Raw genomic sequence first — 25,081 nt, 5'->3', positions numbered from 1 at the left:
ATCCGGCAATTGATCAGTTTGTTCATCGCTTATTTACTGCGTCAATTGCAAGACGATTGTCTGATCGTTTAAGTACGGATCGTGATCTAGCATATGCGGAGGCTGAAGCTGCTGGTAACCCAGTTATTGATGATGATTTATCTCCCATTCTTCCATATAACCCAACCTGGATGAAGCAAGAGCATTGGAGAGAATTTGTCACAAAACATTGGAATAAAGAATGATGGATAAAGATTTCGAATGCAAATAAAATAAATAGGTCTAAATTTGTAACTGGCCACCATTGCACAGGCTCTGCTGGATATGTTGCATTTCGAGAGAGCTTTGTAAGATATTTAATGTTTTGTGGTTATTGTATAACCTTACTTTAATTCTTTTATGCTAATCGTTCTGATATAACTTTTGTAGGAAGAAAAAATGGGCGGCCCACAATCTTCTTTAGCTTTTCTTATTGCATCACATACAAAAAAAGGGATGATAGTTGAGGGGGATGGTAGCTCTTCATCTAATGCCTTGATAGATGATAGGGCACGCAAGGCTGTAGTAAGTCTCTTTGTCTAATTGTAGACTTTTTTGTGTATATATTTATGATTATATGAAAAGATAATGTTTAATGATAATTTTGTTTACATTTATATATAATAGGAACATCTATCAGAATATATGATTGAGAGATATGGCACGGATGTTTCCACTCACCCAAAGCATGATCAAGAGTTGTGGGAAAAGGCTACTGACGTAAGGAGGAAAGGGAGAGCATATTGTTCTGGTTCATCTTCTGATCCAAGTTTCGTACTGACGGGCACACCTGCTGATAGCGGGAACTCGTATGCTCAAACTCGGTTTGAAGAGGTATGTATCTTTCTCTTTAACTTATGTTATTTTTTTCTTCATAAAATCTCGCTGCTGCAACTAAAATAGCCATCCAATCTACTGTAATTATTCGCATTCAGATTTGTTGTAAGTTCTGTTAATTTGCTGCTGTAACTTGTGTTAATTTGCTGCTGTAACCTGTGTTAATTTGCTGTTGTAACTAATGTTAATTTTCTGTTGTAAGTAGTGTTAATCTACTCCTTTAAGTAGTGTTAATCTGCTCCTAACTTGTGTTAATGTGCTGTAACTTGTGTCACTTTTGTTAGTTTTTTCCTTTCATTTGCTGATATTTGGTGTATTGTAGGGATGAGAAGTGGTCCTATTTATATGCATCATCAGATAGATTAACCACTGTAACTCAAACCTTACTCATGATGAACAAACATAGATGAACAGATATAGATAATGATGTACATAGAACATGATATAAATAGATTAGATATTGATAAATGATAGATGTTAGTCCTATTTTTATGCATGAAAACTTTTTTGCCTATGGAATTTTTGATGTAATAGTCATATTTACATTTTTACACAGTGGGTCACCCATGATGACATTCACATAATGTTTGCATATTTTTCATATTAGTTCAATTATCATCCATTTTTTCTTCAAGTGCATCTTTCTTGACCAATCAAAGTGTAGTTTTATCTTTTATTTATAACTTTGTATTACTTTTTTGCAGGTAGAAAAAGTGAAAGAAACAATGGAGAAGATGCGTGAAGAACATGAGAAAACAAGAAGCGAGATGGAAGAACGTGAGGAGCGTCTTCGAAAGGAAGTTGAGGATAGTAAAGCTGCGACGGAAGCAGTTAGGAGAGAAATGAATGAAATGAATGAGAAGTGGGCTGAAATTTTGAAGCGTCTACCAAACCCCGATGCTTGAAATACTTATCTAATTCTTGAATTTGTCTACTTGGTTTTGTTGTTTGTAAGCGTTAAGTTTTTTAGGTATCCTACTTTGTTTTTGGGTAAGCAATGTGAATTACTTTGCTATTTATGATGCTTAATGAAAGAACTTCTTTTTAGGAAATTTTGATTTAACGTGCAGCTTATAAAATTTAATAAATAGGCAGGATTCTGGAAAATGCAATTTTTAGGAAAAAACTCTAAATGAAATAATAAAATTAGCGACAGATTGGTGACAGAAATTCCGTCGGAAACTTTCCTAGAGGGCCGTCTAAAATCCGTCGGTAAAATCCGTCGGTAATCCATTGGTAAAAGGATGTCCCAAATCCGTCGTAAACTATACCGTCACTAATCCGTCCCAAACGTCCGTCGGAAATCCATCGGTACATAGGGCCGTCGGTAAATTAGCCGTCCCAAATCTGTCGGTAAAACTCAACGCAAATCCGAAAGAAATCCGTTGGAACAAATGCCGTCGAGAATCTGTCGCTAAAATTAGGGGCCGTCCCAAAATCCGTCGGTAAATATTACCGAGGGCGATTTTAGGGTCCGCTCGAATCCGTCAAAAATCCGTCGGAAAAGGCTGTTTGAGACGGATTACCGACAGATTGTGCCGTCGGTAATGCTCAGTTTTTTAGTAGTGATAATAAACTCAGTCTCAGACGCAAGCCACAAGCTGCAATCAATGGCAATGGAGGTATTTGCATCTTAAGGATCTAGTAAATATCTTATTATTTTTAATTACTTACAATTAAAATTTGTAGGAAGAGTTCAGTATATAATTGAAGGTGAAGGAGATGAGAGATGAAATGAAGGTGTGAAAAAGAAAGAGAAAGAAGAAAATGAATTTAAAAGGGAAAAATAAAAAAGAAGATAAAGATAAAATTAAATTAAATTATTTTAGAAAATGATAAAAAGACTGAAATACCCTCACATGATTCGCACATGAGTCATTTTAACAGAAAAAATGAACGGAATGTAGACAGAGGGACGATCGGAGTTACAAAGTACAAGTTCAGGGACGATGCCAGCAGAAAAAAAAGTTTAAGGATAACCTGAGAAGGGTGTATACAAGTTCAGGGACGATTAACGTAATTTTGTCTTAATATAAAGACCGTATTAGTTGTCAACATACGTGAATTTCATAGTTTTACAAAACCAAACTTGATTCACTAATAGTAACTGAAATCAATCTCAAAGTAATTATGTATCAAAAATTGTAGACTCATTAAAATTAATATACTATAAAACCTGAAACGATATTGTCACTAAAATATGTATAAAATATGTACGACTTAGCAAATATCATGTTGGTCATTTGATGTGAGTTTACGTTGGTGTCATGATAGTTTGATTCATGTAATGTTTCAAGTTTCGTTTGAAACCTTGGTGTCATTGGAATTTGAGTTTAAGTCACTTATTATGCATTGTAGTGTTAACTGCACGTTTTGGTGTCCTGTGATTATGTTTTGGATCGTGGAAACTAGGTTAAAACATGTAAGTGAAGAAAAAAAAAAAAAAACTTGAAATTTTGGTGGAGGGGAGGAATGGTGTCACCTTCCTAGAAAGTGCCGCATTCCTCATTGCATTCGAAGAATGTGTTGGGTCCAATCAAGAAGATCCTTCTTTAATTAGGGTAATGCGTCACTTTTTTTTAAATTTTCTTTTTTTAAATTTTGTCTTTTGTGATAATCGTATCTGCTCAATTTTATAATGTACGAATCTATCACCTGAAATACACATTTTAAAGGGAAGTGAGCATGGTGGAATACAGTGAGGGCAGGTATGGGCATCATCCGCCTTAGCCGGATAAAAAAAAAAATTTAACTAATGTTTTTTAATTATGAATAAGGTTTTTATTAGTGTTTATCTCTGCTGGAAATGAAAATTTATTAAATTTTTACATCCGCTTCATCTGTATGCGGGTTCAAGTTTCGTCGGTAGAAGTGAGTTTGAAAATGTATACGCTTAGTATGTTTTAAAATAACTTGTCATTGTCATAGGAGAATGTTCAATTATGTGTTTACATCTAAGATTTTTTTTCTTTAATAAGCACAATGGTTGTTTTTTTATTAGGTATCATTTATTTATATTTTTTTTTTGAACAGCCAATAAATAAAAGCTAGAATAGAGTACAAGAAGAAAACTGACAAGCAGAATACAAAGACACTAGAATAAGGAAACATACAGAAAACATGAGAAATGTAACTAGAAACCAAATTATAGAGAATCAAGGGGATCTTGTAACCACTCCGTCCAGTTGATCTTGGACTTGTGATATCTCGAAAACAACCAATAGAAGCCCGAAGAAACAATATTGTCAAACACTTGAGATTTTGATGTTTACGGTCTTTGAAGATGATACCATTGCGCAAATTCCAAATGTTCCAAAAAGTTGAGAAAATAACAACTATAATAACATTTTTCTTTTTCTCGTCATTCGAAAAGGAAACCATCCAATCCCATACCTCTTCCACTGAGTTCCAAATCGGGATATTAACACCAAGCCAACGACCAACCTTACACCATAATTGGAACGAAGTGTCACACCTAACAAAAAGGTGATTATGCGATTCTTCCGAAACATCACATAAGGAACAACATGAATTCTCAAAAGATAAACCTTTAGACTCCAAGTTACGAAGAGTTGCAAGTCTATGAAGTCTTAGACGCCAAATGAAGATGTTTATCTTGATCGGAACCAATTTACAACAAAACGTTGGAAATGAATAAGGTTCGTAATTAGAAGCTGCAATAAGTTTTCTAGCTTTTGCAACATAATAAACACCATCCAAAGAGAGATCCCACCACCAACAGTCAGCTCGGTCAGAAACATAAACTGAATCAAGCAGTGGATAACTGGGTCAGCTGAGATTGTTCATGGCCTGATCTCGAAACCCGACGCCATTCCCATGACCAACCTTCAACCAAAAAGTGAGCAGCAACCGAGCCGAATTTAACTGAAACAAGAGAGCAAATACGAGGGAAACGAACAAAAAGAGGGTCGTTACCTAACCATGGATCATGCCAAAAATTAGTAGAAGCTCCATTGCCTATTTTAATTCTTAAGCTGTCAGAAGGCAAAGTGTTATCTCGATGAAGGTTATTAATAACCGAATTAATAGCACGCCATAAACCAGAAGCACTTGACGAACAAAGAAGAGAATTACCCATGCTATTACCATGAATAGCAGAGATAACCTTGGACCAAAGAGCATTTTTATTAACGAAAAATCTCCGTCTCCACTTATAAAGTAGAGCATGATTCAATGACTTCAGACAATTAACTGAAAGGCCCCCTTTTTAATAAGGATTTTGAATTAGACGCCAATTAACCCAGTGAATTTTCTTGTCGTGTTCTTTAGCGCCCCAAAAAAATTTGGAACGAAGAGATTCAATAGCTTGCAACACTTTTTTGGGAGCTTGAAAGAGAGACATGGTATAAGTACCAATAGCACCTAAAACGGATTTAATCAATGTCAGTCGACCACCACAAGAAAGAAGGTCCGCTTTCCATGAAGCTAACCTTTTCTTGACTTTTTCAATAACACCTTTCCAACCTCCCACTCTCTTCATATTTTGACCAACGGGGATACCAAGAAACGTGAAAGGAAAGGAGGCCGAAGCACAACCAAGGACAGTTGCAAGTCGGTTAACCTCGGAGGAACTCACACCCACGCCAAAGACCGAAGATTTATGAAGATTTATCTTTAAACCTGAAACTGCAAAGAAGCAACCGAGAATTGTTACAAGATTACAAGCATTATAATCATCCCAATCACCAAGAAATAAAACATCATCCGCATTGGAACATAATTTGATACGAATAGAAGAAAAACGATTATAAATGCGCAATCCTGAATAAATAGAAGCATCTGCCGCATCGCTAATAGCCGAATGGAGGCCTTCCATCCCTATAAGAAAAAGGAAAGGAGAAAGGGGATCTCCTTGTCGAAGACCCCTCTCTATATCAGATTCAACCGATGGACTACCATTTAAAAGCAAAGATGCTTTCGAAGAAATTAAACAAGCCTTAATCCATAGAACCCATTTCATATCAAAGCCCATAAACCGCATCATAGAGAAGATGTATGACCAGTGAATCGAGTCAAAAGCCTTATCGAAATCAACCTTAAATAACATGGCCTTTTTCTTTTTCTTTTTGCACCACTCTACTACTTCATTGACAATTAGAGGTCCATCCAAAATTTGTCTTCCTTTGACGAAAGCCGATTGTTCTGGGCTAATAACATAATCAATGACCGGAGCAAGACGAGATGAGAGAAGTTTAGCAATGATTTTGTATTGAACTTCGATCAGGCTAATTGGCCTATAATCATTAAACGACGCCGGGCTATCTTTCTTTGGAATAAGAGAGAAAAAAGAAGAGTTACAACCATGCGGGATAACACATGACTCTGAAAAATTACGCACCATGTCATTGATATCATTACACATTAAGTTCCAGAAATGTTTAATGAATTTAAACGAAAAACCATCGGGCCCGGGAGATTTATATCCACTACAAGACCATACAACAGATTTGATTTCATCAATAGAGAATTCCTCTATTAATGAAGTCGCTTGCAAAATAGACAGCTTTCGAATATGCCTGCTAGGAGAAGAGATGGCCATACAATCAGAGGATTTAAACTTGTTAACAAAAAAGTTTAGAAAGATATCTTTTACCGCAGTAGGATGAGTGACCCAAACGCCATTCGAAAGAATACCAGGGATCTGTAACATTCTGCATTTTCGATTGATATTCGTATGGAAAAAAGCACTGTTTTCATCACCCAAATCAGTGTACAGTTTGCGGTTTTTTTGTGCCAAGTTCGCAGCTTCCACATATTAAATTTTGGCAATATCTTTGAGAATTGTGACCCTATCCGCAGCTAAGGAATCATAAGGGATCCCATTATCAATTTGAGCATCGATGTATGCAAGACTTGTTTGTAAAAGCTTCTTGTTATGAATAGCAGCTAGACGAATATTTTTATGCCATGTTTTCAAAGCCTCTTTAACATGTTTCAATTTGTTCTTGAAACGGGATTGAGGATTATTAGATAAAGAAGAATTGAAACTATTCCAAGCCTTAATAACGATGTCATCAAAACCTTCAATGTTAAACCAAGAATTGAAGAGTTTAAAAGGGATAGGACCGTAATCAAGAACATCGTTTTTCATCAAGATTGGACAATGGTCTGACCAAATGTTAGAAAGAATTAAGCCAGATAACAAGGGGAATACACGTAGAAGGCCATCTGAAACCACAAACCTATCTAGTTTAGCCCTTTTAGAAAACGATTTATTAAATCTTGTAAATTCCCGACCCCCGAGAGGAATGTCAGTAAGATTACAAGATCCAATAAAGTTATTAAAATAATCCGCATCCGAGAAACTGAATTTGGACCCAAATCTTTCCTGTGGAGATCTAACCGAATTAAAATCTCCAAATATTATAAAATTCCCGACATTAGAGGACATGAAAGAACTAATGTAGTTCCATAAGCATCTTTTTCTTATCTTTGTTTGTGGAGCATACACATTGACCAGAAAATATGGGTCAGAACAATTTGCCAATGTACCCTCAACAATAAGAACATGGTTCTGTGATATCACCTTATTACAAGAAAAAATGGATGGATCCCACATAGTTAAGATACCACCCGAAAGCCCCGTAGCACTTGAAGAAGCAAACTTAAAATTAAAATTTCCCCAAAAAGCTTTGAAAGCTGCGTGATTTGGAGAGGTAAGCTTGGTTTCTTGCATACCTAGAATGGTAACAGCATGCTCGTTACACAAGTTACGGATCCATCTTTGCTTAGAATCGAAATTCACCCCTCCTCCAATATTAATGGACATAATATTCATCATATGGTGTTAAAACCACGCATACTTAAGACAACTTTTTTCAAATTCTCATAACAGTTCTTAACATCGTAACCAAGTACAGAACCAAACTTATTCAATTTGACCGAGGCAGCCATTGATTTTGTTGACAAAGTTTCGGAACTAATAACCGGAGTTTGAAACCTAACACCATTGAATCCTGGGGCTTTGGAATAAGAAGAACCAGATGAATGAGTAGCCTTTTGTAATGAGGTGTTTTGACTCAATTCGTGATATAATTTTGTTTCAAAATCAGCTTGTGCAGTAGCATTAACATGAACTGTATTATCCACAGAAATACCAACATTCGACTGATTAACGCCCCCATCTTCAACGATTAGTGGTTCAAAATCAGTTGCATCCTTTTCCGAATTAAATTGTTTATCTTCAACCTTTGAAAAATTAACTTGATTTTCTTCTACATTCTTTTCAACAATTGCGGTATTGAATACAGTTTCAGGAATCTCTTCATAATCATCTGACTGTACAGAGGCAGTAGATTTGTTATCGTCCAATTCATGATCGAGTGCTTCGTCCGAAGATTCATTACCTTCTACGTCCAGAATAGAAGCGTACCAATTAGTATACTCCTTAACTAGAATTTTATAATGCCTTTTCTTAACAATAACATGAATAGCATCATGTATATAATCCAGCCTTTTGGTAACCACATAAATCAATCATTTTGAACCGAAGGTAATGCAAACGCATTGTAGCCAAAGTTAAGAGAAATTTTTTTATATATGTCTTCAGTCCAAGCACAAGCGGGTAATTCTGCAATATCCAAGCCTACAATACGTTCTTGAACTACAAAAGAGTCCTCATATCGTTCGCATTCAGACAAATAAGACTGGATCGCTTGATTCTTAGAGAACAAGTTTAAAGTTACCTCGTTAGTAAACTCAATGTCGATCCAGTATCCACCTAAATGGTGAATCTCTATATCTGAAAAACCTTCAATGTACCAGATGCGTTTGATGTGAGGAATCAGTTCAGGATTTTTCATTTTAGCGAATAGCAGGATGGGCGGATTTCCTTGATTAGCCAAGTCGGAATCTAAGATCTCCAGAGGTTTAATAACAATTCGCTTAAATGTTGCAAGATCTGGTACGGTTGACGAATTAGATTTGGTAGGTAAAGGAGGAAAGGTATTCGGATTGTTAGCCTTAGATGGAATTGAATTGGGTTTAACTTCTGCTGACCTGTTTCGATTTGGAACTTTGTCTCGCCCAAATCGAGCAATTGAGGCAAAAAGATGGAAATTTCCGATCCATAGAGACGATAAACGTAGTATTAATGAACGGATTGATTCAACATTGATAAAACGAACAAATCCAAATCTGCAACCTTGTTTGGATAATTTCCGAGCAATAAAAACATCAAGAATGGTGCCGTATGGTTTGCAAACATTCCTTAGATCATTAATATCGAATCTATGAGGGAAATTGCAGATATAGATCGAAGTGTCGATCTTAGAAGCGTTGATATGATCGGCACGAGAAGGCATGTCTGCGTTTGAGCCCGCCGGATTTTGGAGTTCTGAACCTGCGCGATGTAGTGTGAACGCACCCTTTTTTTAAAAGTTTAAAAGTAGTGCTTTTTCTATTTTTGTCTTAGATGAAATCTGAATAGGTATCATTTATTTATTTTTCCAAGTCTTTTTGTACGTTAACATATATTCAACTTTTTGGAGCATTGAAACATTCAAACCTCGATATCAATTTACATAATCTAATTAAGCAACCATTAACTTATTACATTCATCTAACATCTTATATCTTCTCATGCATTCAAGATCTCAAAACAAACATAAGTGCGAAACTTAGGATATAGCGATTTGAGCTAGACATGTAGACTATATCGATATTACAAATATCTTGTAACGGAAGTTAAAATCAACTTGCTAATAACCAGTATAATATGAGCTTAAAATTACTATAATCACAACTTGAATATAATCACAACTTGAATGAACCCACTCTTTTCATCATTAATGTTTAGCATACTGTTTAGCAATTGCAAACATGAGTTACAGTATTAAACTGTAATATAATATTTGGTTGTGGGCAAAATCTGAAGGCTTTTGAGCAAAATCTTCAGATTTTTGAGCAAAATATGAAGGTTTTTGGAGACAAAATCAAATTTTAAATCTAAAAATTTTAAATCCACTAAAGGCAAAATCAAAAATACATAATTTCGCTCTCTAGTTGAAGGCTTTTCGTTTAGTAGCTTCGGTTTTTTGGTCACTTTTATCTTTTGATGAAAGTTTCAGTGTTCTGTTTTGTTATCGTGTTTTTTTTTTTTCTTTTGGCAAAAAAATATAAAATAATAATAATAATAATAATAATAATAATAATAATAATAATAATAATAATAATAATAATAATAATAATAATAATAATAATAATAATAATAATAATAATAATAATAATAATAATAATAATAATAATAATAATAATAATAAGAATAAGAATAAAAAAACATACCCAAACACATTTATTTATTTACTAGTGAAATGACTCGCAAAACCACGGGCAGTTTAATAATATGTTTTAGGTATTAAGTGAATGTAAATGCTAAAGTTATTTAGTTTAATAACCCGTGAAACCACAGAGTCCGACTAAGAAACTCGTCAGCTGAACATTTTATCAAATACCTAAAATGTATATTAAACAATACACATCCAATCATAAGAGATAATATTGGTTGTCATTTTATTTTAAAAGTGTAAATTAAAATATAAATTTAGAATCGATTTTCCTTCTGTCTAGCTTTTATACCTTCTCGTACTCAATTTAAAATAATTAATTAATTTAATTCAAAATTATTTAATTATAATAATTAAAATAATTATTAATAAGATTTAATAATAATAATTAATTAAGAAGATTTAATAATAATAATTAATTAATAAGATTTAATTTTAATTCAAAATTATTTTGATTAATGACATCATTCACCATTCTTAGATTTTTTTTCTTTTTTTTATATTTTCTTAAAAATGAATTAGCCTAATAATGACATCATCATTATAGTCTTTTAATATTAACTATAGATCGATAGATAGATAGATAGATAGATAGATAGATAGATGGTTCTATGGATGTTGTGTTTCATTTAATTTCAGCAATTTAAAGCCAAGATAAACATAAATAGAAAGAAAAAACATAGAAAGATACCGTAACCCTTTTGATAAATTATAGGTGCATGGTTCATAAGAAGTAAAGTATCGAGATCTAGGATCTAATGCACGGGTGCATCCCTAGGCTCTAAATTGCATATAGATGGCCGACCAATAGCACATACCCATGAACTACGAATTATTTTCGATATATAAACAGTTTTTGTATATAGATCGAGATGATTAAGTTAGGTGGGTAATCCATATACAATCGATCATTATCAATACACAATCAAATATGTTTTATAATGTTGTATAATATAATATTTTAAAACATGTTTCGTTTTGTAAAAATAAAATTGATCGTGTACAGATCATCACCCATAAATTAAAGATGTTTTTAACAAAAACTTTAAAAGTCGTTGTAACACAGTTTAAAATATTAAACAACTTAATAACCGTCATTTAAAAAGTAAATGGATAACTAAAATTTACAAAAAACTTAAAGAAAATTAACGACAGTCCTAAAGTGGTCGCTAGGAAATTCCTAAAGTAATAAATGTCTCTTAAAAAACCAACACTATCTTACGTATTAACAAGAGCTATAAGACTAGTCTCATCTTGCCTGTTTCCCCGATCTGACAAAAATATGACGCTGATAACCCCCTTTATGGGGCATTATTATTATTCAAGGTGAGACGTCATGTATGAATCACCGAAAAAAGGGCGTTGATTCATGCGTGGTAAATTCGTTGGTGGCAAAAAGTCAGGGGCGAATTTACTAGTTAGAGTGTGACGTCTAGTGACCCACTAGACCTCGATCGTGTTCGAGCTCGACTCGTTATATTTTAAAAAAACTCGAGCTCGATTCGTATCGAGCCTTTATATTTTAGCTCAAGATCAACACGTGATACATGATACATGCTCAAGCTCTGCTCGTGTTAAGCTCGTTCATTTAAAAATACCAATTAACTTGACTCGTTAAGCAGAATTCGAGCTCGTATACTAAACTGGTAATGTCCCTTTCGTAAGAAAGCCTTTCGTATGTACTTCGTTAAATAATGTCCCTTTTGTTGTTATTGACATTAAAGAACAACAACATACATAAGCGAAGGGTATTTGTTACTTTAAGTGTGTTTGGATGAAACTAGCTGGAATTGGAGTTGGAGTTGGAGTTAGAGCTGGAGCTGAAACTTATGGCTGGAGCTAGAGCTTATTTTTAAAGCTGGAGCTTATTATTTATTATAAGTGTTTAGTAACCAGGCGGAGCTTATGATTGTAAATTGATTAATAAGGACAATGACTAATATGTAAAACAATTAAATGAAGGACTTTTTAGTAATTTTTCATTTCATAAGTTCTACTTTTTTTTAATAAGCTAATTAGGAGGACATTATTTTTTATGAGTGTATGATTTTTATAAGCTCTACTTTTTATGTCATCGAAACAAAGCTTATGGTTTTTAGCTTATAAAAATCGTAAGTTCGGGCTCCAATAAGCATTCATCAGTTCTCATAAGCTCGCAGGCAAACACCTTTTGATTATAACGTATAATTTAGCGATTATCGACGCCTCGTAGATACCAGCTGATATAATCTTGATAAAAAGTCTATAGAGGAAGGTTATTCTGCAAGAAGTGTAGTAAGTTAAACTTCTAGTGTAGTTGTAGCGATGGAGGAAATTTTAGGCCCCGTTTGACTCACGGAATCTAATGGGATTCCGGCCAAATTGGAATTGAATTTAGACATGACACGTGTCTAAATTTAATTCCAATTCTGCCGGAATTCCATTGGATTTCGTGAGCTAAACGGGGCTTTAGTATATTTGGAAACATAATAAGATATTTTGTTAGTATCTTTGGAAGCATAATAAGATATTTTGTTAGTATCTTTGGAAACATAATAAGATATTTTTTTGTTGGCGAAAGAACATATAAACAATAAACAATATATTAAAAGCATAGATCTTTCACAATAATTGAAGGACCAAACAAGAACACAATCAACAATCCTTGCAACAACAAAAAACTTTCAAATACCATTGCAGGCTTGCCTCAATGGAATCCCCACACCTTGTATGTGGGGCTTGGGGGTTAGGTCATGGGTTCAAGCCTCGCTTTGCACATCCTATTAATCAATCTGCCTTAAAGATGTAGCTCCGGATTGACCCCAGGGAGGGTTTTCTCACAGATCCATTCAGGATTTAAAACCCAGTCCGCCTGCCCCTCGGGATGGTTTAAGGATCGGGTTCCTCCAATGTGATTCGGGTATCCTCCAAAAAGCGCGTGCGTGGAAAATGAGAGTATTCAATGCTGACTACTAGCCTTTAAAAAAAAAACTTCCAACTAAACAAACTTAAATTAATCAAAACCATGGAAATTATCTATTGAACGAGCCAAGTCAAGGGCGAAACAAAAACCAACAACAAACTCTAGAAACTAAACCAAACTACATGCTAGAGCCCAACGAAGCATAAACAAGCAAAAGACAAGCAACAATCGAGCCTGGGACAACCTGCAAAACAATAAAAGAACAATAGAAAAAAACAAAACGACCCTACATCAAACAACTCCTAAGTTCTCTGCCGTGATAAAAGCATTTCTACATTTTGTCCCTGTAAATAAGAGCTTCCCAACCACGTATTCAAAACGAACCGAATTACCCCTCCACGAAGAGAATGAGTAAACCCTAGAAGTCCCAGAGCTAGAAGACACCATCTTGACCACAACAAGATCATCACCAATCACCACACTCGCCCTCAGGTGGTCCAAACCACCAACCAGCTCAGTACCACACATCATCAAAAGCCACCCATTTGACCTGGCCCAAATTGTCTACAAGTTCTACATCATCATCATCTTAGTCGAGTAACACGAAAGAATCGCCATTGTCCGAACGTTTTTTTTTCGAACAAGCACATAAACACGAAAGATCACTTTATTTTGTTAAAAGATCAAAACTTGTGTTTATGATCTTCATGTAACTTGTAGATCTAACTTTTTGCTTTAAAGATCTTCAAGAACATTAAAGATCAAGCTTTCTAGCTTAGGGTTTCATTATTTTGTTTAGATCTAAGCTTTTTAGCTTATGATCTTATTACTTTTACTAGATCTTAACTTTCTAGCTTATGGTCTCATTAATCTTGTAAAAATCCAAGCTTTCTAGCTTAGGGTTTCTTAATACTTGAGATCTAAGTTATTATTGTAGATCTCACTTACTTGGAACCTTTCTATGATTTTTGTGGTGATAAAAATCAAGTCTCCATCATCTCATATGATGAAGATGCATAAACTTGTATCAAAAATGACAAAGGTTGAAGCTTTATTGTGTTTATACAATAAAGAGGCAACTTTGATGTTCAAAACTTATAGAAATTTGGCTTTTACTTTTAGTTGTGTGTTTATGATTAAAACTTGGTCATGATGATGCTAAAACATCAAAGAGTTGTACACTTGAGGCTTATACGCATCAAGGATGAGAACCGTGATGAGCATCAAACACCAAGAAACCCACCGGAGCACTTGTTGCTGTTTTTCAGGGTCTGATCAGACTCCTGGGACTTCTGGAAAGTTGATTTTCAGATATTTCGGTTTGAGTAGATGACTTTTCGTTTAAGATTCACCTAAATCTGGTATACAGTTTAGGATTTATAGCCTTCCGAAAATCACTACGCCTTCGTAACGACGTGCTGAAATTTCTGACCTACTCGCGCTTGAACCGTCTCCACGGTCTAACGACATCGAGTTAGGATCTGAAAATTGGACAAAAGTAAGAGGACTCACAAACGGAGCCTTGGCCACTGGCCGCGTGTCATTTTAGTTTGTATAGAGGTCGTAGCGGCTGTCCGAAGTCAGCCCTTTGTTTCGATCTCTATTCTTGATTGAAAACTTACTTTATCTTTTAAGTATGATGATAATGATGATGCCTAAGACTTAACTTACGTACTTTTAAACCTTTTGTAATGATTTACTAACTTAGTAACCTTTGACTTAGGTTGAGGACCTTTCTGACCGACAACCTACTTGCTTACGTTTTCGTATCGATTTTACCGCACATTCACTGTGAGTTATAGCTCCCTTTTTACTTCAACTATTTTTGGGACTGAGAATACATGCGCTTTTTATGTTTTACATACTAGACATGAGTACTTAAACTTTATATATGTGTGGATGACATAACGGCACAAACTTTCCCCTTAGCTCGGTAACGTTTAGTCATTCGTTTATGAACCGGTGAACGCGAATCTTAGATATGGATCCATAGGGTTTGACATCCCCACTCGGACTACTCGCGCTAGCATTTAACGGGTGTTTAATACTTCTTCTGTTTTAACGCACTCGCCAAGTGTACTTTTAGGGGGTGATATATTATTTTACGTTAATTTAGTTACCAAGTGCCCACGGTTAAACATATACTTTTTCATACTTTTTTGAATACGAAATCTCGTGGTCTACATTACATTATTGTTTACAATAAAACTATAGCTCACCAACATTCGTGTTGACATTTTTAAGCATGTTATTTCTCAGGTGCTTAGATGTAATTGCTTCCGCTGTAATAGACTGCTGTTATAGACTCACTGTGTTAGACTTCCGCTGCATTACTAGAGATGTCTCAAGCATGGACTTTTATTTTTGCATTCACTACTTATGTTATTTTCGAACCATGGTTTTGTTATGACCTTAGTGTCGCGTACTTTTGTTAATGCTTTCTATTCGTAGAAGCATGTTACCTTTGTAAAATATTTGACGTTGGTAAAAACGTTATCTTTTCATGAATGCAAACTTTGTTTCAAAATAGCATGTAGTGTTATACCGTGTAATGGACCTGTTGTTGATGATCCGTACATGTTGGTTTTGGACGGGTCGTCACATTTGGTATCAGATTCAGGCCCCAGACCAAACGTGCACTGGGAGGACGCTGTGTCCCATTAGGGGGAGGATTGTAACATCCGTGTTACATCCGTCCCACATCGGTTGGAGAGGAGAACGAAGCATGCCTTATAAGGGTGTGGAGACCTTTCCTAGCATGACGCGTTTTGGGACCACAAGCGCAGCAGATCCCATGAGAACTCTGTAGTTAAGCGTACTCAGGAAAGAGCACTACCAGGATGGGTGACCTCCTGAGAAAGTGCTTGTCATGTTTGGTCGCCAAGAAAAATCCGTGCGCCTACGGACAAAGCGAAAAATATCATGCTACGGGGAACGTGTTACCTAGGGTGTCACATTTGGTATCAGAGCATTGGTTTGTCATACCCCGTCCTAATCCATTGGGACAAAGTCACCAACATTGAAAGGACCCGTCCTAATCCATCCGGATGAAGTCCATATCGATTATAAACGATTCACAACAGTTGATTACATCGCGAGGTACTTGACCTCTATATGATACATTTTACAAACATTGCATTCATTTTTGAAAAGACAATCTTTCATTACATCGAAATTTGACGGCATGCATACCATTTCATAATATATCTAACTATAATTGACTTAATAATAATCTTGATGAACTCAACGACTCGAATGCAACGTCTTTTGAAATATGTCATGAATGACTCCAAGTAATATCTCAAAGATGAGCAAATGTACAGCGGAAGATTTCTTTCATACCTGAGAATAAACATGCTTTAAAGTGTCAACCAAAAGGTTGGTGAGTTCATTAGTTTAACATAAATAATCATTTCATAATTTTAATAGACCACAAGATTTCATATTTCCATTTCTCATAAACATACGTCCCATGCATAGAGACAAAAATATCATTCATATGGATTGAACACCTGGTAATCGACATTCACAATATGTATATAAGAATATCCCCATCATTTCAGGATCCTCCTTCGGACATGATATAAATTTCGAAGTACTAAAGCATCCGGTACTTTAGATGGGGCTTGTTGGGCCCGATAGATCAATCTTTAGAGTTCGCGTCAATTAGGGTGTATGTTCCCTAATTCTTAGATTACCAGACTATATAAAAAGGGGCATATTTGATTTCGATCATTCAACCATATAATGTAGTTTCGATTACTTGTGTCTATTCCGTAAAACATTTATAAAAGCGCATGCATTCTCAGTCCCAAAAATATATATTGCAAAAGCATTTAAAAGGGGTGTAATGAAACTCACGCATATAAATATTGTAAAACAGTTAATAAAGCATTTGCATGTATTCTCAGCCCAAAAATGTAATGAGTAAAAAGGGAGCAAATGAACTCACACATATAAATATTGTAAAACAGTTAATAAAGCATTTGCATGTATTCTCAGCGCAAAAATGTAAAGAGTAAAAGGGTGCAAATGAAACTCACCTAATGTATTTTGTAGTAAAAATACATATAACGACATTGAACAACTAACAATGCAAGGTTGGCCTTGGATTCACGAACCTATATCATTTGTATATATATATTAAAATAAATAATCGTAATTTAAACAATTATATATATACATATTATTTTATGTATTAAGATTAATATTTTTATATATGATTTTATTAATGCTTATATTACATTATGATACTTATTTGATTTTTAATTAATGTTATTAGTTAAAAAATGACATTTTAAGTAGTATTAGTATACTTTATATATATAATAATTATATTTATACTTATATATATATCTTTTACTTTATAAACTTATTACTTTTAATAATACTAGTTTAAAGATAATAGTAATATTGTTAATAATAATTTTAAATAAAAAAATGATAATTTAACTTATAATGATATATTAAAACTAATACTTTTAGCAAGGTTAATCGTAATGGTAAGCTTAATAATAGTTATCGCTTCAATGAAAATTTTAATGATCATAAAATTAATAATACTATCATTAATGTTAAATGGTACTTATAATACTAATATTAATGAAAATGATATTTTTGATTGTAATGACAATAATAACTATACATGTGATAACATCGCTAATAATAATGATAAAACTAATAATAACACTAATACTGATAACAATAATAACTTTAACAATTTTACTCCTAATGATATTATTAATAATGATAATAATATTAGTGATAATATCAATTATATTACTAATCTTAATATGTATAATAATAATTACTAATAATAACAATAAAAAAATAACAATAATAATGTTAATAATAATAATAATAATAATGACAATGATGATAATAATACTATTTAGCTAGGTTAATGATAATAATACTAGTAATATTTATATTAGTGACAATACTACTTATCATAATAACAATAACATAATTAATAATAATAATAATAATAATAATAATAATAATAATAATAATAATAATAATAATAATAATAATAATAATAATAATAATAATAATAATAATGGAAGACTACCTCAAAAGCCTTTAAAATAAAATTATGCCATTCCCGGGACTCGAACCCGCGACCTCCCACTCATCAACACCTCTCTTGAACCATTAGGCTGTTGCCTATTTTCTGAATATTACCATCACACATTTATATTTAACCCGTCCTTCTGTCTTTCCCCATTGCTTCTTCTTCATCGAGCAGGGATCAAATTAAGTACTCAACGAATTACATGATGGTTTTAGGATTAGCATTTAATACAGAAACGATTTATAATTGACTTGGAATTAACAAACAAAATAAGTAAAATAAAATAAAAAAAAATCCAACCGTAGTCTGTTATGAATAAAAAAATTTTAACAACTTCAAACTCGATTTTTGAATTCCAGAGATTTTTAGCCCAAGATTATAACATGAGTTATACTCTAAATCCTCATCAGAAACTTTATGAATTGTCAATTTAATTGGAAACAAATTATAGCTGTTGAATTCGAAGGTTTAAAAATCGTTTGACTTTTGAACATATATCTTTGACTTCAAAATTCGGATTCGTTACTAAAAATTGGGATTTAAAACTTTCCAGAAAGTTTACATGAAAGATTTAGGACAGAATAGCATTTGTAGAATTTGAAATACAAATCGAATTCGAGATTTGACTAAAATTATTCAAGAACAGAGATATTGACTGGGTTCTTGCATATTCTGTTTAATTTCAATTGAATTGGCATTGTTTCTGTAATTACAATGTAATATAAATGTGAAAGGGTTGTATGGTATATGTGATCAACGAAACTAATCAATTTAAAGAGCTTCCAAAAAGTTGACAAGTTCCATCAGGTGTAGAAAAGAAAAAAAATAAAAAAAAAATTATAAACAGATGATATCGACTTACAATAGATTCTTGGTTGTTTCTGTGAATTAAAAGTCGTCATAAAGAGTCAGGATCGGCAAAAGAAGATTTGGGATTGAGACACTCAACAGAATTTGGATTCTACTTCATTTTTTTAATTATTTATAGTTATATATATATAATTTTATATATATCTGCATTCTGTAATGTATTTGTATTTATATATCATATGCATATCGATTTTCATAATCTTCTGTATATACCTATATTTATCAGTATTTATATATACTGTAAATATGTATCTTTATTTGTATGTAATAACTAATTAACAAGTAATTATAAATATAATACTTTTAATGTTATAATTAATATTAACAAAAAAAAATTTATAATAATATAATAGTAAAAATAATAATATTATTTTTAATGATATTGATAATACTAGCTATAAAATTATAACAATTATATTTATAATAATAATACTAATATTTTTAATGATAATAATAATATTAGTAATTATAACACTTTATATATATCAAATTTTATTTATAGATTATGTATTTAAAATAATGTTAATACACTAGTATTGATATTTATTTAAAGTAATAACAATATTATTACATTTCAAAATAATTTATATTAGATATTAAATTTTTACACACTTATCATATATTACAATATACCTATAATAATAATTATAGAAGTCATATATATAGATTCATTTTAAATTGTACTTACTTATTTTGTATCATATTTATTTCTAATGTTTAACTTATATTTTATAATTTTAAATTATAATATAAACTTACATTTATATATATACATTTTTATTTACAACAATTGTTCATGAATTGTCGAGCATAGTCAAAGGGTATTTGAGTACATAAACATAGTTCCAAATTTTACGAGACTCAACATTACAGACTTTGATTATCATGTCGGAATCTTTTAAAGATTAAGTTTAAATTTAGTCGGAAATTTCCGGGTCATCACCGTACCTACCCGTTAAAGAAATTTCGTCCCGAAATTTGAGTGAGGTGGTCATGGCTAACAATAAAAATATTTTCATGACGAATATGAGTTGATAAATTGAGTTTTATCATCATTGACTAATATAGATAAAACAATTCGATTAGGTGGAGCTTTCGAATGAAGTTGTCACAACAGATTGAGATAGAGGTTTAACTTTTGACGTAGTCACGGTGGAATTTAGAAAATAAAGTGCGTCTTAACTTTTGACGTAGAGGGTTGAATTCCGAAATTCAAGGAATTTAAAGAAAATCTTCGAAATCTAAAAGATGTGATTCTTCGGCGAGCAAGGAAATTAAGATCTCTATAATTAAATACGGTGATCTGCCTCGATTACTCTGTATGATATTTCCATTATAAATTAAGCTCTTCCGTTCCATTATTCTCACCATTCCTATACTTTCTTTCTTAGTTCATACATCCAAAAGATTGTGAAAATGCTTAATCCAGTTCTAATCCTTGATATTTTTCTAATTATCATTTCTGTCATCCTTCTTTTTAATCTTCCATCAGAAGAATCTGTTTATTTCTACTATTACCTTGGGGTGATACTATTCTTAATTCTACCGTGTCTTTATATTGCTATTCGTATTAATATCCACGGTTTGTAATCTCCGTGTTATTATTGGGCTTTGTATTTTCTCCTTATATTTCAATGTCTCCCTTTCTGTTTCCTATAATCATTGTCATCCACAGTTAATACTCCCTCCTATTTACTGCGATTTATATTCCAATTTCTTTTTCAAAGCTTTGTCCCTTCGTTTCTTCTTCTGGCGATTTGGCATCTCTTGTAATGGTCCAGAATTCGCAGATATAAGTTTCAGAATGAACATTATTAATGTTCTAAATAAGAAGGAACGTAATAGCAAGATTTGATTTGTCAAATTACCAGATTCACTGAGAATAGAACTATCAATAATATACTTTCTTGATATGTTCAGAAGTTAAATAGAATGAAAGAGTTATGTAACATGACACATGATGATGTTAGAGTCTGTGAATCATCACGTTTCATTAGAAACTCAGCATGACTTACTGTAATATAATCACGTTGATCAAGTGTCATTATATTGTACTAACTCATGCATCAGTTCCCAATATTACTTCAATAACATTCATATTTTAAGTTCGAAAGTTTACAGAATATAGAAACTAACAGTTTCTATATGATGTAATACTGATAGCACGAAGAGATTAATGATTTCAGATAAGGTTAATCATGAAAATATATTCAGAAATATTGAGGATATTTATAATGGAAGATACGATAATATCTCAGAATATCTAAGATCAGAGGATGATAGAAACTATTGTCCATAAGAGTTTAGAGTAAGGAGTAAGATATTCACTAAAGACTTTAGCAGACATTGAATCATTTGGATTCTTTGAAGTCAAACTTATTCTTTGTGATTTGTGCACGGCTTTCTTCATAGTTTCGCATAATCTGCTTTTCGGTACTAAATTTTCTCTTGAATGTTTCCAATATAATGATACACAGGAAGCACGAAGAGGTATATAATTTCGGACGAGAATATTTATGAAAATATCCTCAGAAATATTGAAGATATTGATGATGATACTTTGGAATTTCTAAGTTCGATGGTTGATCGAGAAAGATTTTCCGCAAGATTTTAACATGACTTCTGGGCAAGATATTCTCTAAAGATTTTAACGGATCCAGAATTATCTGGATTCTTTGAATATAGAGTATGGTCCTTGTATTTATTCTTGCTCTCCTTCATGGTTAACTCTATCCGTTTTCCAGTTCCAACGTTTCTGAGCTTTTCCAACATATTATTCTTTATCATCAAACTTTCGACGACTAAGGTCGTTTACGGTTGCCTACAGTTTCTGCTGCTTCATTCAGCTTTTTCAAAGTTCAATGTATTGATTCGTAAGCTGGGTGCCTTTTCAAAATTTCAGAATTGAAGATTGTAATTCTAGGAGATAATTGTTATATGTATACATATAACTATTGATGTAGACATGCTGCGAGATTTCAAAATACTGATTGCTAATTCCGATGGTTGGTATAGTAATTCTTGTTATAAGATGTAAATGAGTAAATGATAGGGTTTCACTGAATATAGTGATTTTTCGAAAAGTTAGAGATCAACGGAGTTGATGGTAAATTTACTGCTAATGTGGTGAGATATAAACGGTTTCCCGGTATCGATGACGAAAGACAACTTATATATCAGGGTTATAATAAGCTAATCCGAGTGAAAAGTCGAAGTTGACTTGTTGAATTTGTGACAGAATTGCCTAATTTGAAAAAGAGTTGCAATGTTATTTTCGGTAATAATAATGCCAAAGGAGCTAACACAGACACGTGTTAAACTTTTACTTAGGGTCCGGGAGTTTTCAGGTGCATAACTATATGCGTTAATCTTTTCTTCCATAGATGAAGTGCGGTTGGTTCATCCTTTCAATTGAGGTGTTTTTAAGAATCATGAAAGGTTTGAATGCAGATTAGAATTGTCAAGATACAAATGAGGTTTAAGATGAAATCAAGTGGCAAACTTGAAGAAATGTTTAGTTTCATATGTTATAATCAATATTTTAATTCATTTTAATTGTCCAATATTATTAGTCCACAGTCGATAGTCCACATTGACAGTCCAATAATTCATATACAGTTTAATATATAATATTCAAATTAATTAATATGTATCGTGACCCGTGTACATGTCTCAGACTCGATCACAACTAAAAGTATATATATTATTTGAGAATCAACCTCAACCCTGTATAGAGAACTCGATCATTACTGCATATAGAGTGTCTATGGTGATTCCAAATAATATATATAGATGTGTCGATATGATATGTCAAAACCTTGTATACGTGTCCCGATATTTAAAGTGCGTAAAAATAAATAACAGAAATTAAATGACGATAAATAATGTGCGTAAAGTAAATAACAGAAATTAAATGACGATAAATAAAATTGAGAGAATGCAAATTGCGATAATTAAATTGCGATAAATAAAATGTAATAAGTTAGCTAGGAATAATTAGTTAGGAACAGTTAGCGTGGATTCTTAACAAAATTACTCATAGTTAATTTGTTTGTTTCTAACAAATTTTATTTTGTCAAATGTTTTCTTCATTATGCCACTTGTTGGATTCTGATAAATCAAAATCCAAATATGAAATTGGATGAATATGGTTATTCTGTGGTGAACGGATTTGTATATCGATGGATGTAAGTAGGATAGTATATGACTGTTGAAACAGATTCGAAGAACGTACAATGTAACTTATTAATGTGAAATTTAAATATTCCTCGGGTATTACCTACCCGTTAAAATATTTTCACCATTAACAGTTTGTACAAGAGAATTTTTAATTACAATCTTTATGAAAACATATATACATATATATTTTCTTCAGATGTATTCATGGATTTAATGAGTTAATATGATATTAAACTCATTTGCTTTTCGGTTGGAACTAGAATAAATAATCTCTAAAACTTTAGAGATTACATATTCGCCATGTCGAACGAAGATAAATGAGGTAGAACGAAACGTAGAATGAAGATCATACTCAAAGTACAGGTGATGATATTGAAGCATGGATCGTTGATGGTGCTGTTATTGATGGTACTGTTGGTGTCGGTGATGTTGCTGAAGCTGGTACATTTTGCACCATATTCTCCGAATTGATTATTCGAGCGCGAAGTTCGTTGACTTATTACTCCAGAATGATTGTCGGTCGGAACGAGCGGATGAATAAGGTTCAGAATTGTGGATAGAATATAATCTTGTCGAGTTACCCTGGAAATGAGACTGAAAATGGTGTCTCGAACAGGTTCGCCGGTAAACGCTTCAGGTTCATTGTCAAGAGGTGAATTCGGTTGGTGGAAGGGATTACATTCTGCGCGTTTCCATTAATTAAGTTGACTAAGAACCCATCAGATGAATTGATAATGGCTGATTGGTTGATTCATGCTGATTACGCTATTTTCGAAGCTTAGGTGAACATCTATGTCGGAATAGCTGTCGGAATAACTATCAGAATAGCTATTGGAATCTGAGGGACTCGAACTGGTTGCAGGATTCATCTCATATGATCAGATGAAGGATTTTCGATAAGAAATAGATTATAAGATGTAGATTAGTACCCTGCAATACATAATTTACATATGCATATATAATACTAAAATCCCATAAGTTACAGAGGAATCTACGGAAGTTGTCAGGCAAAGTTACAGTAACAGATACGCTAAGATATGAAGTAGCAGATACGCTAAGATATAAATTTTGTCTATACACTATTCATGCAGTCAATGCAGTAAAACGTGTCTAGACTAAGAACGATAAGCAAGTGATTCTCTAAGAATGATAAGCAGGTAATTTTTGACACAAAATGATAAGCAAAACTTTTGACATGCAGACACGGTCGAAGTCCAGACTCACTAATGCATCCTAACGACTTATCAGTTAGACACACTAATGCAGACATGGTTCGCTAAGACCACCGCTCTGATACCAACTGAAAGGACCCGTCCTAATCCATCCGGACGAAGTCCATATCGATTTTAAACGATTCACAACAGTTGATTACATCGCGAGGTACTTGACCTCTATATGATACATTTTACAAACATTGCATTCGTTTTTGAAAAGACAATCTTTCATTACATCGAAATTTAACGGCATGCATACCATTTCATAATATATCTAACTATAATTGACTTAATAATAATCTTGATGAACTCAACGACTCGAATGCAACGTCTTTTGAAATATGTCATGAATGACTCCAAGTAATATCTCAAAGATGAGCAAATGCACAGCGGAAGATTTCTTTCATACCTGAGAATAAACATGCTTTAAAGTGTCAACCAAAAGGTTGGTGAGTTCATTAGTTTAACATAAATAATCATTTCATACTTTTAATAGACCACAAGATTTCATATTTCCATTTCTCATAAACATACGTCCCATGCATAGAGATAAAAATATCATTCATATGGATTGAAAACCTGGTAATCGACATTCACAATATGTATATAAGAATATCCCCATCATTCCGGGATCCTCCTTCGGACATGATATAAATTTCGAAGTACTAAAGCATCCGGTACT

General features: G+C 33.0%; 1 protein-coding gene across 1 annotated transcript; it reads right to left on the bottom strand.

The window, feature by feature from the left end:
* Window positions 1–6,631: 6,631 nt before the first annotated feature.
* On the bottom strand, window positions 6,632–7,645 carry LOC139860224 (uncharacterized). The gene has a single exon (XM_071848992.1). It carries the CDS (start codon window positions 7,643–7,645, stop codon window positions 6,632–6,634), a length of 1,014 nt encoding a protein of 337 aa, XP_071705093.1.
* Window positions 7,646–25,081: the final 17,436 nt, after the last annotated feature.

This window comes from Rutidosis leptorrhynchoides, chromosome 7 (genome assembly GCF_046630445.1).
Source record: "Rutidosis leptorrhynchoides isolate AG116_Rl617_1_P2 chromosome 7, CSIRO_AGI_Rlap_v1, whole genome shotgun sequence".
NCBI classification, from domain to species: Eukaryota; Viridiplantae; Streptophyta; class Magnoliopsida; order Asterales; family Asteraceae; genus Rutidosis; species Rutidosis leptorrhynchoides.
The sequence above is the reverse complement of the archived record's forward strand: the minus strand, read 5'-3'. Positions and strand labels throughout refer to the sequence as shown.